Below are 16930 nucleotides of genomic sequence, written 5' to 3' on the forward strand. Positions count from 1 at the left end.
AAGGGCACACACTGGTCATTACTCCAAGCAGCCTAATGCAGGGTGAACCTTTATCTCAAAGTATTTAATAAAACAGGAATAATCAAATGTCTTAAACTTACCACATTATAAAGACCTATACACCATCTCTCAAAGAGGATCTGTCCAGAAAAGCCATTAACAAAGGCAAACCAGATCTAGGAAGAAAACAACCCCAAACCCCCCAAATTAGAACACAAAAAAAACATAAATGCATTGCTTAGAATCCAAAAACTCCACTGCTGCATAACAGCAGTATTAACATAGGATTTTCACAACTTTCTTGAAAATGGCATTTCTTTGTTTTGCTTTCTAATTTGAAGGTATTTGTTATTTAAGTCAGAATTAGTTTCAGTCAAAAACGAATATTAATAGGCAATCATACATTTAAAAAATTAAATATAACCTTATTTCCTAAAAGGCAGTTTAGGGAATATATTTTGTCCTTATATTTTTAGAGCTTTAATTCCTTTTTAAAATATTTATCTCTTGGTAATTAAAGAGAGAAATATATCTTGGTAATTAAAGAGATAAATATCCCTTGGTAAAGAGATAAACTGTTGTTTTGATTATATAAAATAACACATTTGTTTAGAAAATGAAATGATTTCCCCTAATAATATAATCACAGTTTTCTTCTGTGTTGGCTACATTCATGTCGGTCATTTACATACACTCACAAAGTTACCTTACTGGAAACTTACTGTATGTAGTGTCCTGTCGTGCTCCTTTCCTGCTGAACATTATATAAAATACATTTTCTTAAGTTGTTACATATCCCTTAAAATGAAACTAGTAGATGTATATCCTCTATAGAGTGACTATAACTATTTTGGGATATTTAGTTTGCTTTCAGTTTTTGCCATTATACATAATTCTGAACAAAATATTCTTGTACAGAAATCCTATACATCTCTATTTTCTAAGGATGGATTATTTTTTTGTAAATAAAAGCTTTATTAAGGTATAATTGGTATACAAAAGACTGCACACAGTTAATGTATACAATTTGCTAAGTTTGGACATATGTGTACACTGGTGAAACTGTCACCATAATGAAGGTAATATACATTATCCATCACCTCCAAAAATTTTCTTGTGGCCCCCCCTTTTTAAGGATAAATTCTTAGAAGTAGAATGAATGGGTTAAAGTTTATAAACTTTTTAAATATTTCTTGATAATTATAGCCATCTGAAAGTGAAATTTGAATTTATATATTAAAAATACTTGGTCACTTGAATTTATGCCTTGATTAAGCATAAATCTTCATGTAATAAAGCATAATGTTCTTCTTAAAAACAGCAGCCTTAACTTTGGATACAAAATGAAAGGCAATATAAAAAAAACTTTCTCTAACATGTTTAAGACAAACGGAAAATTAAAGTGAATATTAGGAAGTCAATAATACATAGATTGCTTTTAGAAAAGCAGACCTAAAATGTAATTAAAAATCAAGTTGATTTGGAAGAGTAAAAAGTCTAGCCTGGCAAGGAGATTACGTAAACACATACACAAAACCAAAGCAAAACAACAACAAAACCTGTTGCAGAAAAGCAGTCTTGACATGCCAGTCAAGTGAATTTTTGAATCAGAGTTGCAGGGACTTTGCTACACTTCACGTTTCATTTAACCTCATTATGGAAGCATGAATTGCTACAAATTCACCATTTATCAATATGTACCCAGGCTGGCCTCCCTATGAAGAGCTTCTGTACCCACATTGATCTTTTTCCTTTTTATAGTGGAAAGGAATGATTGAACATATATAGAAACGAGTGTCTGCTTCATGAGATGGAAAAGAAAACAAAGCAGCACAGCACATGAAAAATAAGTCCAAATTGTGTTAGGGTTGTAACACACATTACCAACAACAATAACAGAAGCATAGGAATCAGAGTCAAATCTGAAATTCTTGCTTGCTTTGCTCCATCTATTTACAGAAAAAAAACTGAACATTTGCCCTAGACTAGGAGCCAGGTCATTCATTTGTGCAAGCTTTGAAAGAACTTAGCATGTTTATATGAAGTTAGGTTTATTCCTTAGAGTGGTGCTGCTGACTTTTTTTTTTTAAGCGTAAGTAGACACAAGGTGACAAGACGGGCTTTAATGCTCTCTATTGTGTTTTCACATTTGACCTTTTTCAGATGTGGATTATGTAAATACATATTTGTGATACTCCGGGTGATAGTAATATTCTCCCTGAAAGGGACTGTGACTTATTGCAGCAATACACACTAAGAACCTCTTCGAGATATCTTAGAGTATGATGGAAATATGTGGAATTTTTAAACACAAAGTATGGCCTCATTAGTCTATGAAGACGTGGTCCAATCACTGTTGGTCGGAAAAAAAGATGCATACCAAATTATCTAATGGATAGGACTTGGTTCTAAAGTTTATAGTCATAAATGTACCTGCAATCATCAATGCTATCCAATGAGAAAATTATGTTAAATTTGTGTGTGAGTAAACATTTGTAAATGTGAATGGTCTCTTAGCTTTGTGAACAGAATCCTTCAATATAGTACCCTACACCTTTATACAAATATTTTGGCATTCAAGTTTACATATTTTAAAGGAGAAAGAGAAGGTCTTTGATAGTGAAGAAGTCTACAAAAAGGCTGATTTCAAGCTAGTCTGATTTGTAGTTAAAAGATTTCTAATATTAGATTTCTAATATTCTAAAAATATTTCTAATATTAGAAACATAGCCTGTACTAAATGAAACAACACCTAAATGACTATAAGCACATAAAAGTCCCTCCTTTGACTCAACCAGAACCATGGATGCAGAAAGAAAATACCAGTCTTTCTGGGGAGGTATGGAGATTATTTAAATTCACAAGAAATCCATATCCCAGCACAATGTGCTCGGAAAGTATCACCTCTTTGACTTTAATCAAAGCTTCTGGAACTTAGAAACACTACACTGTTTTGGGATCTTAGCAGAAAACCTGGATGAGACCAATCATTTGAAAAGAAAAGGTCCTATTTTGCTAGGAAGGAGTCAGATTATTTCAGAGGAAAAAAATCCCTTTAGAAAAGAGCCAGTGATTTCAATGAACACCTAGGGCTGCTGCTGGGCGGCCACCACAAGTAAGGATTTTATCCTGCACCTGCCAAGTCTGTGTGTGCGTGTTTGGCTGTAATTTATGGCAATGGAGGAGCTAGATAGTGACGTTCCTGCCGGCTAGAGCAATGGGAAAAGCACTTGTTGCCGATAATCTATGAAACCCGTAGCATTCCAGGCCATTCCTTTATTAGCAAAGAAACTTCAGACCTGCCTCTCCCGGTATTATTTTCTGAGTTCCACGTCCCGGCAGAGGCGTGGCAGTTAAAGCTTCACAGACATTTTCCTCATGGAGCATTTCTGCATGTTAAACAGCAGCTTACAAACAGTCAATGAGTCCTCTGCTCCCACGCCTGATCAGCACAAAAAACTGAAAGGAGAGATTCGAGACTGGCAGTTGTCCTCACTAGAGACACCCAGGGATGTGTTCTCTGTCTATTCACTCATGGGAATGACATGAGCCATTAACATCTGCAGAACTTGTTTTAGCTGGCAAACGTTGGGTATCTGGGAATTGATTTAAAAGGTCAATTCCTGTCCAAGACAGTTGAATTATATTCAAAATATATTTTTATAAAGTGCTAAAAGAAAAATACCTTAAAAATGAGATTTCCTGTAGAGTTTAGGACCTACTTCCTTTTCCATGCGTAAAGAATTTGATCAGTGCTAAATATCTCACGAAGAGGCTTTAAATTCAAAGCCAAGTGAAATTTAGGGCTAATCTACCACAAATCACATAACTCTGGATCTGAAACAGAGCGTGCAGTTTTAGTCTTTCATGTGAGTTTAATGTATTTTATTTCCCCCATTAGTACATAAGTTTTGCCCACTTCATTGTTGATTGTCAAATAATCTAGGTTTTTAAAAAGCAACAAGTTGCGCACTCATTTCATTTCATAAAATTAAATTTTTTAAAGCAGATTTATTGCTGTCAGTGGCTTTAAACTCCTGGTATCTTCGAACGTATTTGTAAATAACTGTACAAACTGATACTCTTTTGAATATCAATGTTTGGGATGAGAAGAAAATACAATTAAGAAAAACTAGAGAGGGGATTGGGAATCAAAAATTATTATTTTAGAAAAGAACCACAAATTTACACATACAACAAAGAATGTATCTGTTTTTGGACCTTATAAGCTATTTTAGAAGTGCATTTTGCTTCAAAACACAGACTATTCCAGATAAAATTCAGCAGTAATGAACAATAAACTCATGGATTATCCTGTTTATGTCTCCAAGTACTTGATTATTTTACCTAATGGGTTGTAACCTAATTATAGCATTTTCGTGGACCAATAAATGAAACTGCCTGCATACTTAGAAATTAAGTTTCAAATTTTCCTAGCTTGTCTCGTAAGAACTATGCTCAGTCAACATTTTAATAAGGAGATAAGCATTCTGACAGAGGCATAAAGAACGGCTGAACGAAACAGACAGCAGCTCCCAACTAACCATCAGTAGCGTAAATGTGAAATCCACGGATTTTTTCTTTGTTTATAGTGTTACTTCTCTAGTGTAAAGTACGAGATAGTCTTTCCATACAGCAAATGGTTAGTTGTGTCTCTCCTGACAGATGTGTAGAAACAGCAGATTAGAGGGCAGGGTGGCATAAGCAGACGTGTGTGAGGGAGCCCTGGGCAGGTTTACGAGGGTGTGGGCAGGTCCCCAGACAGGAGTGGAAGACGGAGGGTTTTCTTAACAAGCTACGGGGCCCTTATCCCCATGCTGTGTGGAGCAGCAAGGAGAGCAAGAAACTGATAACACCTACTAGAGTTTAAGTATTACAAATACAGCTTCTGATGATAAAATGGCTATATGTTTAAAAAAAAAAAAGGTAAATAATTTCTCTATCATGTCCTGGTTAATCATCTAGTTCAATTTATCCACAAGTGTTGTGCTGTCCAGTATGGTAGCCATGGGCTACATAGGGCTCCTGAACACCTGAAATGTGATTAGTCCAAATTGAGATGTGCTGTTAGTGTAAGATACATTGCATTCATAATTTTGTTAAAGTGATTACAGGTTGAAATGATAATTCTAAATATACTAAGATAAAGAAAATGTCATTTTAAAATTAAACCGGGCTTTAATTTTTACTTGTTTTTAATGTGGTTCCTAGAAAATTTAAAATGACACATATGGCCTACATTATATTCTATTGGCAAGCTCCTGGAGGACAGGAACCATGCTTGATTTACTTTGTCATTGCTGAACTAAGCCTGGTGTCTGGCACCCAGCAGGTGCTGCAAAAATGTTTATAAAACAGAATGCCAGGGCACCTGGGTGGCTCACTCGATTGAGCATCTGCCTTCGGCTCAGGTCATGATCCCAGGGTCCTGGGATCGAGCCCCACATTGGGCTCCCTGTTCAGCAGGGACCCTGCTTCTCCCTCTGCCCCTCCCCCTGCTTGTGCTTGTGCTCTTTCTCGCTGTCAAATAAATAAAAATAAGAATCTTAAAAAAACCCAGAATGCCTCCTTTTAGAGGTGACATTCTTGACCTGGGTTAAGTTTTAATTTTAGTAATAATGTTCTATATGGTACCAGAAAAGGAATATAGAAATTTGTTGCCATCCAGACATAGGAACTGAATGTTCTGATAATTTTTAGACAAATTCCTCATTATCTGAACTCTCGCTACCTACCAACCAACTCAGAAGCCAAACTGGTCTGGATAGCAAGGCATACTTGTATATAAGTAAGCGTGAAACACAGTAAGAACTATGAGATGACCAATACGAGCAAAACTATGTGTGTATCCTTCCTGATTCTACCCCTTAGAATTGCTACCCTCAATTTTATGTCTGTCATTCCCTTAGTTTCTTTTTAAATAGTTCTCCATGTGTGTATCCTTAAACAGTGTACTGCTTTCTCTAGTATGATCTTGAGCTTTATAAAAAAGGCTATGAAGTTTGTGCTCTTTTTTTTTTTTTTTTTTTAAAGATTTTATTTATTGGGTGCCTGGGTGGCTCAGCCGGTTAGGCATCCATCTTTGGCTCAGGTCATGATCCCAGAGTCCCGGGATCGAGCCCCACCTTGGGGGGGGGCGGTCCCTGCTCAGCGGAGAGCCTGCTTCTCCCTCTCCCCACATGCTCATGCTTTCTCTCTCTTTCAAATTAATAAAACCTTTTATTTACTTATTTGACAGAGAGAGAGAGAGAAAGAGAGAGAGAGCACAACTTCGGGGAGGGGCAGAGGGAGAAGCAGGCTCCCTGCTGAGCAGGGAGCCGGATTCTGGGCTTGATCCCAGGACCCCGGGATCATGACCTGAGCTGAAGGTAGACACTTAACCAACTGAGCCACTCAGGTGCCCCAGTCTGTAGTCTCTTAAAAACTGAAAACATTACTTCATTAATCCTAATTCAACATATCTTACCAAAACAATGTAACATTTTTAGCCAGAAAATTTAAACATTCATCATTCTCTATGGCCAACAGACTTCAACACGTTTGGAAGTTATAAAAAGTGGGCAAGTGAAGGATTCACTAAAACAATGAGAACTTTTCTTTAAATATATATGCACCTGACAAAGATTTTAAGCTTAACCTGCGATTACCTCAATAATATAGAGGACTATATTCTTGTAGAAGCAGTACAAAATGCACTTGGAGACTCTGTTATAGTTCCAGGCACCATGTACCATCAATAAATTCTTCAAGTACTTGAACTAAAATAAAAGTAGAGAAGAATTAGTACAGAAAAGAACTAGTATTTTTCTCTTCATACTGTCAGCTGAGGACTCACGCTGTGTTCTGCAGAAAGGCTGCTTTACCTGGGCTATGGAGTAATCGGAAGAATTAGCTGCCTGGAGACCTTCATTGCCACTTATCCCGACACCAACGTGGGCCGTCTGTATCATGCTGACGTCGTTCGCTCCATCACCAATTGCAAGCGTTATGACTTTGACTTGTTTCTTAACCATCTCAACAACTTCAGATTTTTGAAGAGGAGAAACCCTTAAATAGAACAAATTATCAATTACCTCTGCTTTCTGAAAAAAAAAAAAAGGAATTTTGAAATGTCATTGTCTTGAAGGAGAAAAGAAGCAGAAGATCCAAAAGAAGAGTTCTGTGAAATACCATTATGGAAAAGTCTTAGGTTCGCAAACGCTCAGGTCTCTCTTAACCTGGCTGCCACTTTAAGGAAAAAGTCAAGTCTAAGACGCAAACCTCTAGGTGATAGGTAGAAGCCACAATGCCGTGTTAAATGCTATTTTACCAGAATGGTTGCATTAATTTGTTAAAGAAATAACACTGGAGTTTAGAAATTCCATTACTTCCTAACAAATAACATCGAAATTTCAGATTCTTCACTTGTGAATGAAAAAGGTCAGAAAGGCTGTTGAATGGTAGTTTAAATACTATACTAATTAAATCCTATACTGTACCTGGAAGATAAAAGTTTTGAGCCTCTGGAAGCAGTTCTTAGATAATTTACTAGATATACATTTAAAACAACTTAGAACTCAAATTAACAGTAGGGAATTGGCTAACCTCTCGACCTGTGCTCAAATACCATGATGAATCAACCAAATAAACGCCAAATGCCTGATTACACAGTCCACATGCCTCAATTTTCTTCCAAAGTTACTAACGGCCAAGTGGAATCAAGCAACCTTTTATACAGACGTGGATCAGGAACAGAGAACACGAGCATTTGTACTAAAATCATATTTGGTATTAACTTCGGATCAGTGTACCACAGACTTTTAAAAGCCACTTAAGAAATAAACCCCATGACAATGAGGGAAGGGTTCAAAGACAATACGCATCAGCGTCATCACTATATCATCCACAGTTACTGCCAATTAAAAGAGGAAAACTAAACAGTGAACTGAGTCAGTGAACTATGAAAACAGTAATTAAATACGAAGAAACAACTAACACACACCATGTTAGCGGTCAAGAAAAATAACTCATTTAATTCTTTATCAAGATGAAGTGGAATAGGTGTCTAATACATATCTGCTGGAACGTCTGGTAAGTCATTTATTACTCTACATAAGAATGGAGACCATTACTCTGAAAGACGACATCTTGCAATTTTCCTGATTATTTCCTTAGGAATAATTCCTAGCACAGATAGGAGGCCTTTCTGCCCTTCTGAAAGCCTTCCATCAGGGCAGCCCAGTTTTCATTTCAAGTTTGAGAATCATTACATGAGACTGTGAGTTACTTGCAGAGTGAACCAGTCTCCTCATCTTTGTATTGCTGATGCTGATCCAGAATAGGTACTCAATAAATGGTTGCTATATGAAAGAATTATGTTTAATTCTTTCTTTGGATTTCCTTTCAGAATCTGGCAATAGCACAAAATGACCCAACTGTGAACACAGCAAGCGAATGGGTGTGAGTAGCAGCCATTATGGGCTTTTTCACGGTTGGCCCCCATTTTTCTTTGAAGCAATTTTCCTTTCATTTTCACATGTTATTTAATTTTTCTTAACAGGCTAATATAAATTGGTAAGCCTGTTGGCTCTAGGCCAATGTTTTAGACATGGACTAGAGGTGACATTTAGTAAATGTCAAAAAAGAATGCTCACCAAGAAATGATCTAAACAGCAAATGGGAAATGGACATGAAAAGAGAGAAGCATTTGAAAACATTCATCAAATTTCCTTCACAATTTAACAGGCTCACAATGTACATAATTGTGAAGTCACACCATGGGATTGACGGAGCTAGAAAACAGTGGTATTTTTTTTTCATCGGCTGAATGTGTAATAAAGGAGAAATCTCTGCATGGTGAGCTAATAGTAGTGATTTAAAGCAACATCAGAAAAGAGCTGGACTCAACTCTGTTTTCTTTCTTCATGGCTATTACAACCAACCACTATTTTCTCTGCCTGACACTACAATTTTCAATGCCCCCAAATTAAAATTGGCTGAGGACTTTCACCAACTTTGTGAGTGTGGTTAACTCAGGTGTTAAAAACGGACTATTAATCCCCTTGCCAAGAACAATGAGAGTGTGTGTGTGTGTGTGTGTGTGTTTTAAAGGTGATGCTACAGTGAGAGGCCTCCCCAAGGTTACACTGCAACTGTTACTAGCAGGAGCATCTATAAGCTAACAGCAGACAATGGGCTTGGAAGAAGATTCAAGAGACTGTGGAAGCCTTCGTATCTGATGTGCTTGACATAGCAGTTGGTTGCTTAAAAAAAGATGTCTGATTTAAGTGGGGATTCATAAAAAGTAAAATATACATACATAAAACATTTAACTCATAAACATACAAACTTGTGATATAGAGCAAAGAACCTACTTTGCACAGGGGTCGGCTTTTTGAGATTCTGCATATTTTTTTGTGGCAGAAGTCTCACTCATGAGGCGCAATCCATGGTTGGTTCCATTCAAGTGGAAATCAGAATATAATGATGCCTCCACCTCAGTTTATTGTTTTCTTACACTCTAGATTAAAAGCAATTTTTTTAAACAACTCAGATAGTCTCCCTAGAGCATTATACCTAGTTTTCCTAGCAACAATTTTGACTGATGCTTAGTAAGCAAGCACCAAGTCAACTCATGAAAAGTGTCCGTCCAGCTCTGGGGGTGATGTGCTGTGGGCCCCAACAGCATGTCTTAGGGAGGGGAATGTGGTTCAAGGGGACTCAGGTTAGTCAAGCTGAAATCAGTTGAAAAGATCTATTGTTTTTACAGCAACCATTTAAAAAAATTTTCCTTGCTATAAGGGGGTGCCTGGGTAGCTCAGTCCTTAAGCAGCTGCCTTTAGCTCGGGTCATGATCTCAGGGTCCTGGGATCGAGTCCCGCATCAGGCTCCTTGCTCAGTGGGGAGTCTGCTTCTCCCTCTCCCCCTGCTTGTGCTCACTCTCTCTCTCAAATAAATAAAATCTTTAAAAAATATATTAATTTGGATTGCCCACCAAAATGTATCTTTTTTTATAAAGGTAGATACCCTTTCCTATCTCTATATATGTATCTGAATTGAAAAGAAAATGAAAAGAAAGGACACATGGGGTCAGTAAGGGGTTTTGAGTGAAAGTGGGATCAGAGATGACCTGGAGGTTTCAAATGTGAGTGACAGAGAAAATAATGGTCTAAACGTTAATAGAAAAGGCAGGAAGGTTTATAGAGGAAAATTCTCAGGGAAGTTCTAGACCCTCGGAAGTTGAGAGAGCAGTGGGATATCCTAGCAGCATCATTAAATATACTGAATGAAGAGTCAGAACTAAGCTTAGAAAAAAATGCAGAGCTGGGGATGTGCATTCAGGCCATTTACTCACTCATCAAGTGATCCTTTAGTACGTGATGAAATTTCTATGGAAGAATATAAAGAGGAGAAAGGAGAAGAAAGTACAAGATCTTAGGACCTTCCTTCTGCCCCTAAAAGTTATTAATTTAAGAACTTTTATTGAACTACTGTACCAGGAGTTGATATTATGAGCCTATATATAGGACAGTGGTCTCTCTACGGACTCTTGCTCCAAGGAGACATAAGTGGCAGAGAGAGACAGAAATCTCTCCTGCATGGCACAAGGTCCAGCTACATTTCTGTCTAGCGACCCTTGCCTACAGGAATGGTGCGCTCCCACCTGGCAAGCATGTCTACTTAAGAAGGCCTAGAATGCTTCCCCTTTCTAGCTCTGCTCTTTTGTGACCTTGCTCTTAGAGTGGTAAGAGCTATGGCCTCCATCTCTTTCCATTCTTGGTATCTGATTGGAGCCCACATAGGCACTGACTCTCTTCCCTTTTCTTGTGACTCTGGGTGAGGAAGGACTGGAACTTCCTTAGGCTGTAAGGAAACCAGCGTGCCTTTCCTTTCATCCCTCCCTCCCTCCTGGGAATTCTCTCCTATGTGGATGGGTTTCACCAAAGACTTCTCTCTCCTCTTACAAATACCTAGTGGAAGATGAAACGAGTGGTAGTGCTGGCTACTGACAGAAATGGAAATAAAATCCTGAAGATGCCAGGAGCTAAAGAAGTGTGGTAAATTTGAGGGTCGCGCTTAGTAAAAATCTATGAGAAACCTTTGGGGGAAACATGAAGTAGTGGATACCTGTCAGAAGGTAAATGGTGTAGAAGGAAAGAGTGGTGTGCCAGGGGCCATAGATAAACACACAGGCAGGGAAAGCTTTTCAGCTGTACTGTTCACTCCCAGTGGTGCCTTGTGTGAGCCCAGGCTGACCAGTGTCAGGGAGGTGAGAGTGGGCTAGGTGGAGCAAAGGGGCTCCTCTCTCACTGTAACTGAAAACTTTGATGTAGGCATGGAGCTTGTGGAAACTCAGACTCCCCCAAATAACATCCTTGAAAGACTTCCCCAATTTCAGGAGTATCCCCAGTGCCCTAAAACTAAGACCCCAGGAAAATTCCCACTTCATATCTAGAAACAGGAAAGTTAGAGCTTTCTAGTCAACCTCAGGCCATGGAGCCAGGCAGTGACAGGTACCAATGACATGGGTGTGTTAACAAAGCCTTCAATGTTACCTTACCTAGGTAATTCCACCAAAACTTGGCTGCTTCTAACAAGAGCAATACTTGGGCAAAAGAACAAGGGGAAAACAGGGATTTGTGAAGCTCAGACTGAGCCCTGTCTCCAACTCTACCTCAAGTTCGGATGTAGCTGTCACCTTTGTCCCAAAGGACTTTACTGCCATTAGGGAAAATAAGGAAAAATATCTCCCAGGGAAAACAAGAGAAGATCGTGAGTACAGAAGAAATTACAATGACTTATAAGAAAGTAGAGCTAGTAAAAACAGATACAACAAGAATTTTTAAAAAATACAATAAAACAAACAAACAAAAAAACCTTGGCAGGATTTGGGAAGATACTAAAAACATGAAACCAGAACAAGCAGTTATAATGAAGAACTGAAAATAAGTAATATAAAAATATAACTGCTACAATAAAAAAGCCAATAGTAAACTGAATAGTAATAATAGGGCCTGGAAGTTCAAATTAAAAAAACTGTCTCAATTAAATGTTTCACTTAATTAGGAAATTAAATGAAAATGAAAGATTGTGAGAAAAATGAAAAGAAATGGAAAAATATAGGTGTCTATTCATAATGGGAGTCAATAAGAGAATAAAGAGGGACAGAATGAAACAGAATAATTTTCTAGAATTAAAGAAAAACATGTTCTTCTATTAAAAAGGATTGCACAGTCCCAAGAAGAAATATAAGAAAAAGGTACTTACTCCTAGACACATTATGGTTAAATTAGGATTAAGAAAAATTTCTAAAGGTTTCTAGAGAGAAAAAGCAGATTACTTACAAAAGAAATAAGATCTGACTGAACTGGATGCATACACAAAATTACTTTAAAATCTTCAGTTCTTGTCTCCTTATGGAGGGGGGCAGGGAAAGAAAGACATACTAATACATACAGACATTAAGCAAAAATATGGTTATCAAAACCTTAGAAATAACCAGACATAGAATATAGATTGTAAAGCTTGCAAACCCGTAGAATATAATCTGATTTAGACAGTGGAAGGTAGGAGAAGAAACAAAAAAGCATAAATAAATTAAAAACTCAAAATAAGATCAAAGAAATGAGGCCAACATAGTAATAATTATAATAAATATAAATGGGTTAAATTCACTGACTGAAAGAGATTCTCAGATTAGATTAAAACAAAAAGATCCACCAATATATGTTGTCTAAGAGACATACTTTAAAATAAGAACTAATAGAACACTTATTTGCTCACTATGTTTTAAGCTCTCTACTTGTTTTAATTCATTCAATTCTCAGAAGAACCCTAGAAGAGAGAGGTTACTATTATTGTCATTTTGCAAATGAAGACATTCAGGCATAGAAAAATTATATAACTTAAGGCAAAAGAGCAAGTAAGTGGTGAAGCCAGGATTCAACCCTAAGCAGTGTGGATTTAGAGACAGTATTAAACATAAGGGTTTAGGAAAAAGAAAAAGACAAGGCACATACAAAACAAAGGAAAGCCATGTTAGCATTATTAATATAAGACAAAATAGAATTCAGGCCATAGGAAAAGCCATGATGTCAGAGAGAATCTTTATGTATGATTTCTCACCAGAAATATTCAATTAGGCCATATAAAAGAAAATTTGATAGATTTCTAAGAGTAACATAATTTTTAATAATAGCTACCAATGCACTGAATACACATATTAACCCATTTATTCCTCACAACTCTATAAGAGCAATTATTTTTTTTTCTGTTTATCCAACCATTTATTTGTAAACTGTTGAAATCAGCAAAATGAATGATAAAATACAGATGTATAAGCTGAGAAGTGTAAGACAGAAATCCTTTAAAAGAAATTCTGAAGAGTCCAATTAAGAGCAATTATTTTTATTTTATTTTTATTTTTAAAGATTTTATTTATTCGACAGAGAGAGACACAGTGAGAGAGGGAACACAAGCAGGGGGAGTGGGAGAGGGAGAAGCAGGCTTCCTGCTGAGCAGGGAGCCTGATGCGGGGCTCAATCCCAGGACTCCGGGATCATGACCTGAGCCAAAGGCAGACGAAGAGCAATTATTTTTAACTCCATTTCAAGAATGAAGAAACTAAAGCTGGAGAAGTTAGACAACACACGGCTCAGCTAACAAGAAGAGGTAGGGCTTGGACTTAGATTCTGGAAAGTCTGGCCCCAGAGCCTGAGTGCTAAAGTATACAGTATCGCAAGCAGAGAGAAAGGGGTAGATTGCTTAGTAAAATGGTACTGGGAGAATTTGCTATGTAGAAATGAGTAACATCAGATCCCTTCTTCCTAAGATATACAAAAATAATTGTCACATGGATTAAAGACCTATATGGAAAACAGAAAGCTGTGAAGTTAACAAAAGAAATGTCTGAGAATATCTTTATGAGTGGGAAGTTCTTACTAATTCAAAAAGCACACAACATAAAGGGAACAACTGATGGAATTTGACTGTCTTAAGGTCTATGATGGATCACAGCCACCCCCATCATTTACATTTTGTCTAGAGCTGTTTTCATGCTATAATGGCAGAGTTGAGTAGCTATGACAGAGACCGGATAGCCCAGAAAGCCTAAAATATTTACTATCTGGCCCTTTACAAAGAAAGTTTACCCACCTTTGCTCCATGAAATACTCCCTTCCTCTTGGAAAATGCTATCTGGGACCACCTCCTCTTTCATGCCTTAACTTAAAACTTGTTTTATATGCATTTCTTGTCTCTGTGTCTGTTCCCTTGGTAATATGCCTTTTGTTTTCCAAGATCATTTCCCCCTAGGATGCAGTCTCTCCCTTCTCTCGACTCCGTGCCCTACAGCTGTTAAACAGTCATAGCTTACATCCTACCTGGTCTTGACTCTTAGAATTCTAGCCTGGCTTAAAATGCCAAGCCTTTAACTTGCCCTAAATGGGATGGCTCAGATGGGTTTATTAGAAAGAAGGTAATCACTAGAAATCTTATGGGTTCAAGGAGACCCAGTTACACCAAAGTAATTCTTCTTTCCTTTCCCACATAAAATCAGGTCAGAAGACAGACAGATTGAAGAAATGTTGTAGGTTACATATATCATGTCCTTAACAAACTGGAAAATGAAGTCCTTTATTCTATCACCATAGAACTGAAGGAGAACTGCACGTAATCTATTAGGTGGATTTGTTTTTTTTTTTTTTTAAGATTTTATTTATTTATTTGAGAGCGAGAGAATGAGAGAGAGAGCACATGAGACGGGAGAGGGTCAGAGGGAGAAGCAGACTCCCTGCCGAGCAGGGAGCCCGATGCGGGACTTGATCCAGGGACTCCAGGATCGTGACCTGAGCCGAAGGCAGTCGCTTAACCAACTGAGCCACCCAGGTGCCCATAGGTGGATTTGTTTTTGACTGAAGAATACATTAGAGTGCTGACTTATTGATTTATATAAAGCTTTAGGGAGGCCTTGCTGGGAAGCTGCAGAGTCTGTACTTAAAATTGCTGAACAGAAAAGCATCATCAAGAATTTGAATGTAGTTATGGAAGATATATACACTTATTCCAAGTTAGCAAGATAGAAAACAGAAAAAGACTGAAATGAATAAGATACCATTTAAGAGGCATGATCATGGAAATCAAGATAACAGTTACTCTTGGGAGGATAATAACGCTAACGGGAGCACGAGGGGGCTTCTGAGGTGCTGGTCATGCTCAGGAACTTGATATAGGAGTGTATTCGCTTTATGAAAATTCACCAAGTTGCATGCTTATACTTCATGTACTTTCCAGTGCAGGTTAACTCTATTTTATTAGAATGATATGATCTGCAATTCTAACTGGGGTGTGTGTGTGTGTGTGTGTGTGTGTGTGTGTGTGTGTGTGTGTTGGGTGATGGCAGTTTATCTAAACTGATCACATCTAAAACTATATAATGTTGAATTGCAGTGGAATTCTCAAGTGTTTAGATTTACTAATCTAAATTTTGCTGTCAAATATGGACTTCCCTGGTGGGGACGTGTACATCCTAAGTGGCTAACAGGCTGTAACATGGCCTCACCACTCCTTTAACATTATTCAGTAGAGAGAGGGCAGCAAATGAGACAGAGACAGGGCTGAACAGCTTATTATATTATGTGAAAGCAAAATATGGCCATTTTATGAAGTTATAAAATTTACTCAGGGTGTCCTCTTTTAGCCATACATGTATGAAAGAAATATTCTCTCAACATTTCCAACATTTACTCATGTTTTCTTGGAAGCAAATATGGGGTTGACATTCGTTAACAGTTTGTAAGTCTTCTCAAAGCCAAACATCTGCTTGGCATCCGACGGTGTTCACAAGCATTTCTCTTTAAAGGAATGTCTGTGGAGCATTTATGAGCTTCATTTGTGCTTTATAACTACTCTTTAAGTAGAACATTTATTTAGAGAAATCCTTAAAGTTTAAGACAATCCCAAAAGATTCGAGAAGTAGATCTGTCTTGACCCTTTACTTAATGCACTCATGCTATGACAGAAAGTATTCGAAGTGTCCCTTTAGACCTCTTTGAGGAGGACCCGTTGATCAGACCGAGGTGAAAGGTTTTGCCTGGAATGCCACTCCTGAGTGACGACACTCCACGAAGTCAAGTGTTTTTTTATGCACTATGGGGAAAATGGCCTAAAAGGGGGTTAAACTTTGATTAGAGATGTTGCAAGTAGGGAAAAATGCTTACTTCAATTTAACTTCTGCTTTTCAGAAGACATGAGTACATAAATTATGTACGAGAACGGTGATTACTAGACAGTCTAAAAGCTGGAGGCTCTAGGCCAATTTTCAACCAACTGTCACAGAACATAAGTTTCAAAATATGTTTAAACGAAACTGACAACTACAGAAAAAATGTAAAATTCTTTGAAAGGCTGGGTTATGTGAACTGATGAGGATCTCAGAAACCACATGCTATTTAACACACAGCAATATTCCACTGCAACACTCCCACCCTCTTCTGGAGGGAATATTAAAAGAGGTAGAACAGATGCTTCCCCAAATTAACCTGATCCAAGCAGTAGACAGACCCTTCCCAGCAGAGAGTGGCCCACAGAAGTAGGGTTTGTCCAGAAAGTGAAAGGCCTAGGAGGGGGTCCTCTGGCCCAGAAACTTTCAAGCTGGAAGGAAATTACCAAGGAAGGGTGCGTGTGTGCATGGATCTCCCACCTTTCCGTGGCAGAGAAGCCCTACTCTTAGCCGCTTAGACATCCAGGCTCTGTGGAGGATTTGAATCATTGCTGTATGCCAAGCTCTTCATTTTATAGGCCATGAAAACCAAAGCCAGAGAAATTCCATTTGGTATCCAAAGTGCCAGAGAGGTAAAAATTTGAACAAGAATTTCATGAATCCTCAGACAAAATGCCACTTGCTAGAACAGTTCTTGATTTAAGCTGTGCCCATAAATCTCCACAAGTCTTG

General features: G+C 37.8%; 1 protein-coding gene across 6 annotated transcripts in view; it reads right to left on the bottom strand.

Moving 5' to 3' along the window:
- ATP8A1 (ATPase phospholipid transporting 8A1) overlaps positions 1-16930 on the bottom strand; it is a 219902-nt gene that overhangs the window by 45384 nt on the left and 157588 nt on the right. For all 6 annotated transcript variants that reach the window (XM_036076975.2, XM_036076977.2, XM_036076978.2 and 3 more), the window contains 3 exons: positions 6864-7047; positions 6648-6758; positions 102-176 (listed from right to left, as the gene is read on the bottom strand). In XM_036076975.2, coding sequence (XP_035932868.1) covers positions 102-176; positions 6648-6758; positions 6864-7047 — 370 coding nt within the window. The remainder of the gene's footprint in view (positions 1-101; positions 177-6647; positions 6759-6863; positions 7048-16930) is intronic.

This window comes from Halichoerus grypus, chromosome 3, assembly GCF_964656455.1.
Source record: "Halichoerus grypus chromosome 3, mHalGry1.hap1.1, whole genome shotgun sequence".
In the NCBI taxonomy this organism is placed as follows: domain Eukaryota; kingdom Metazoa; phylum Chordata; class Mammalia; order Carnivora; family Phocidae; genus Halichoerus; species Halichoerus grypus.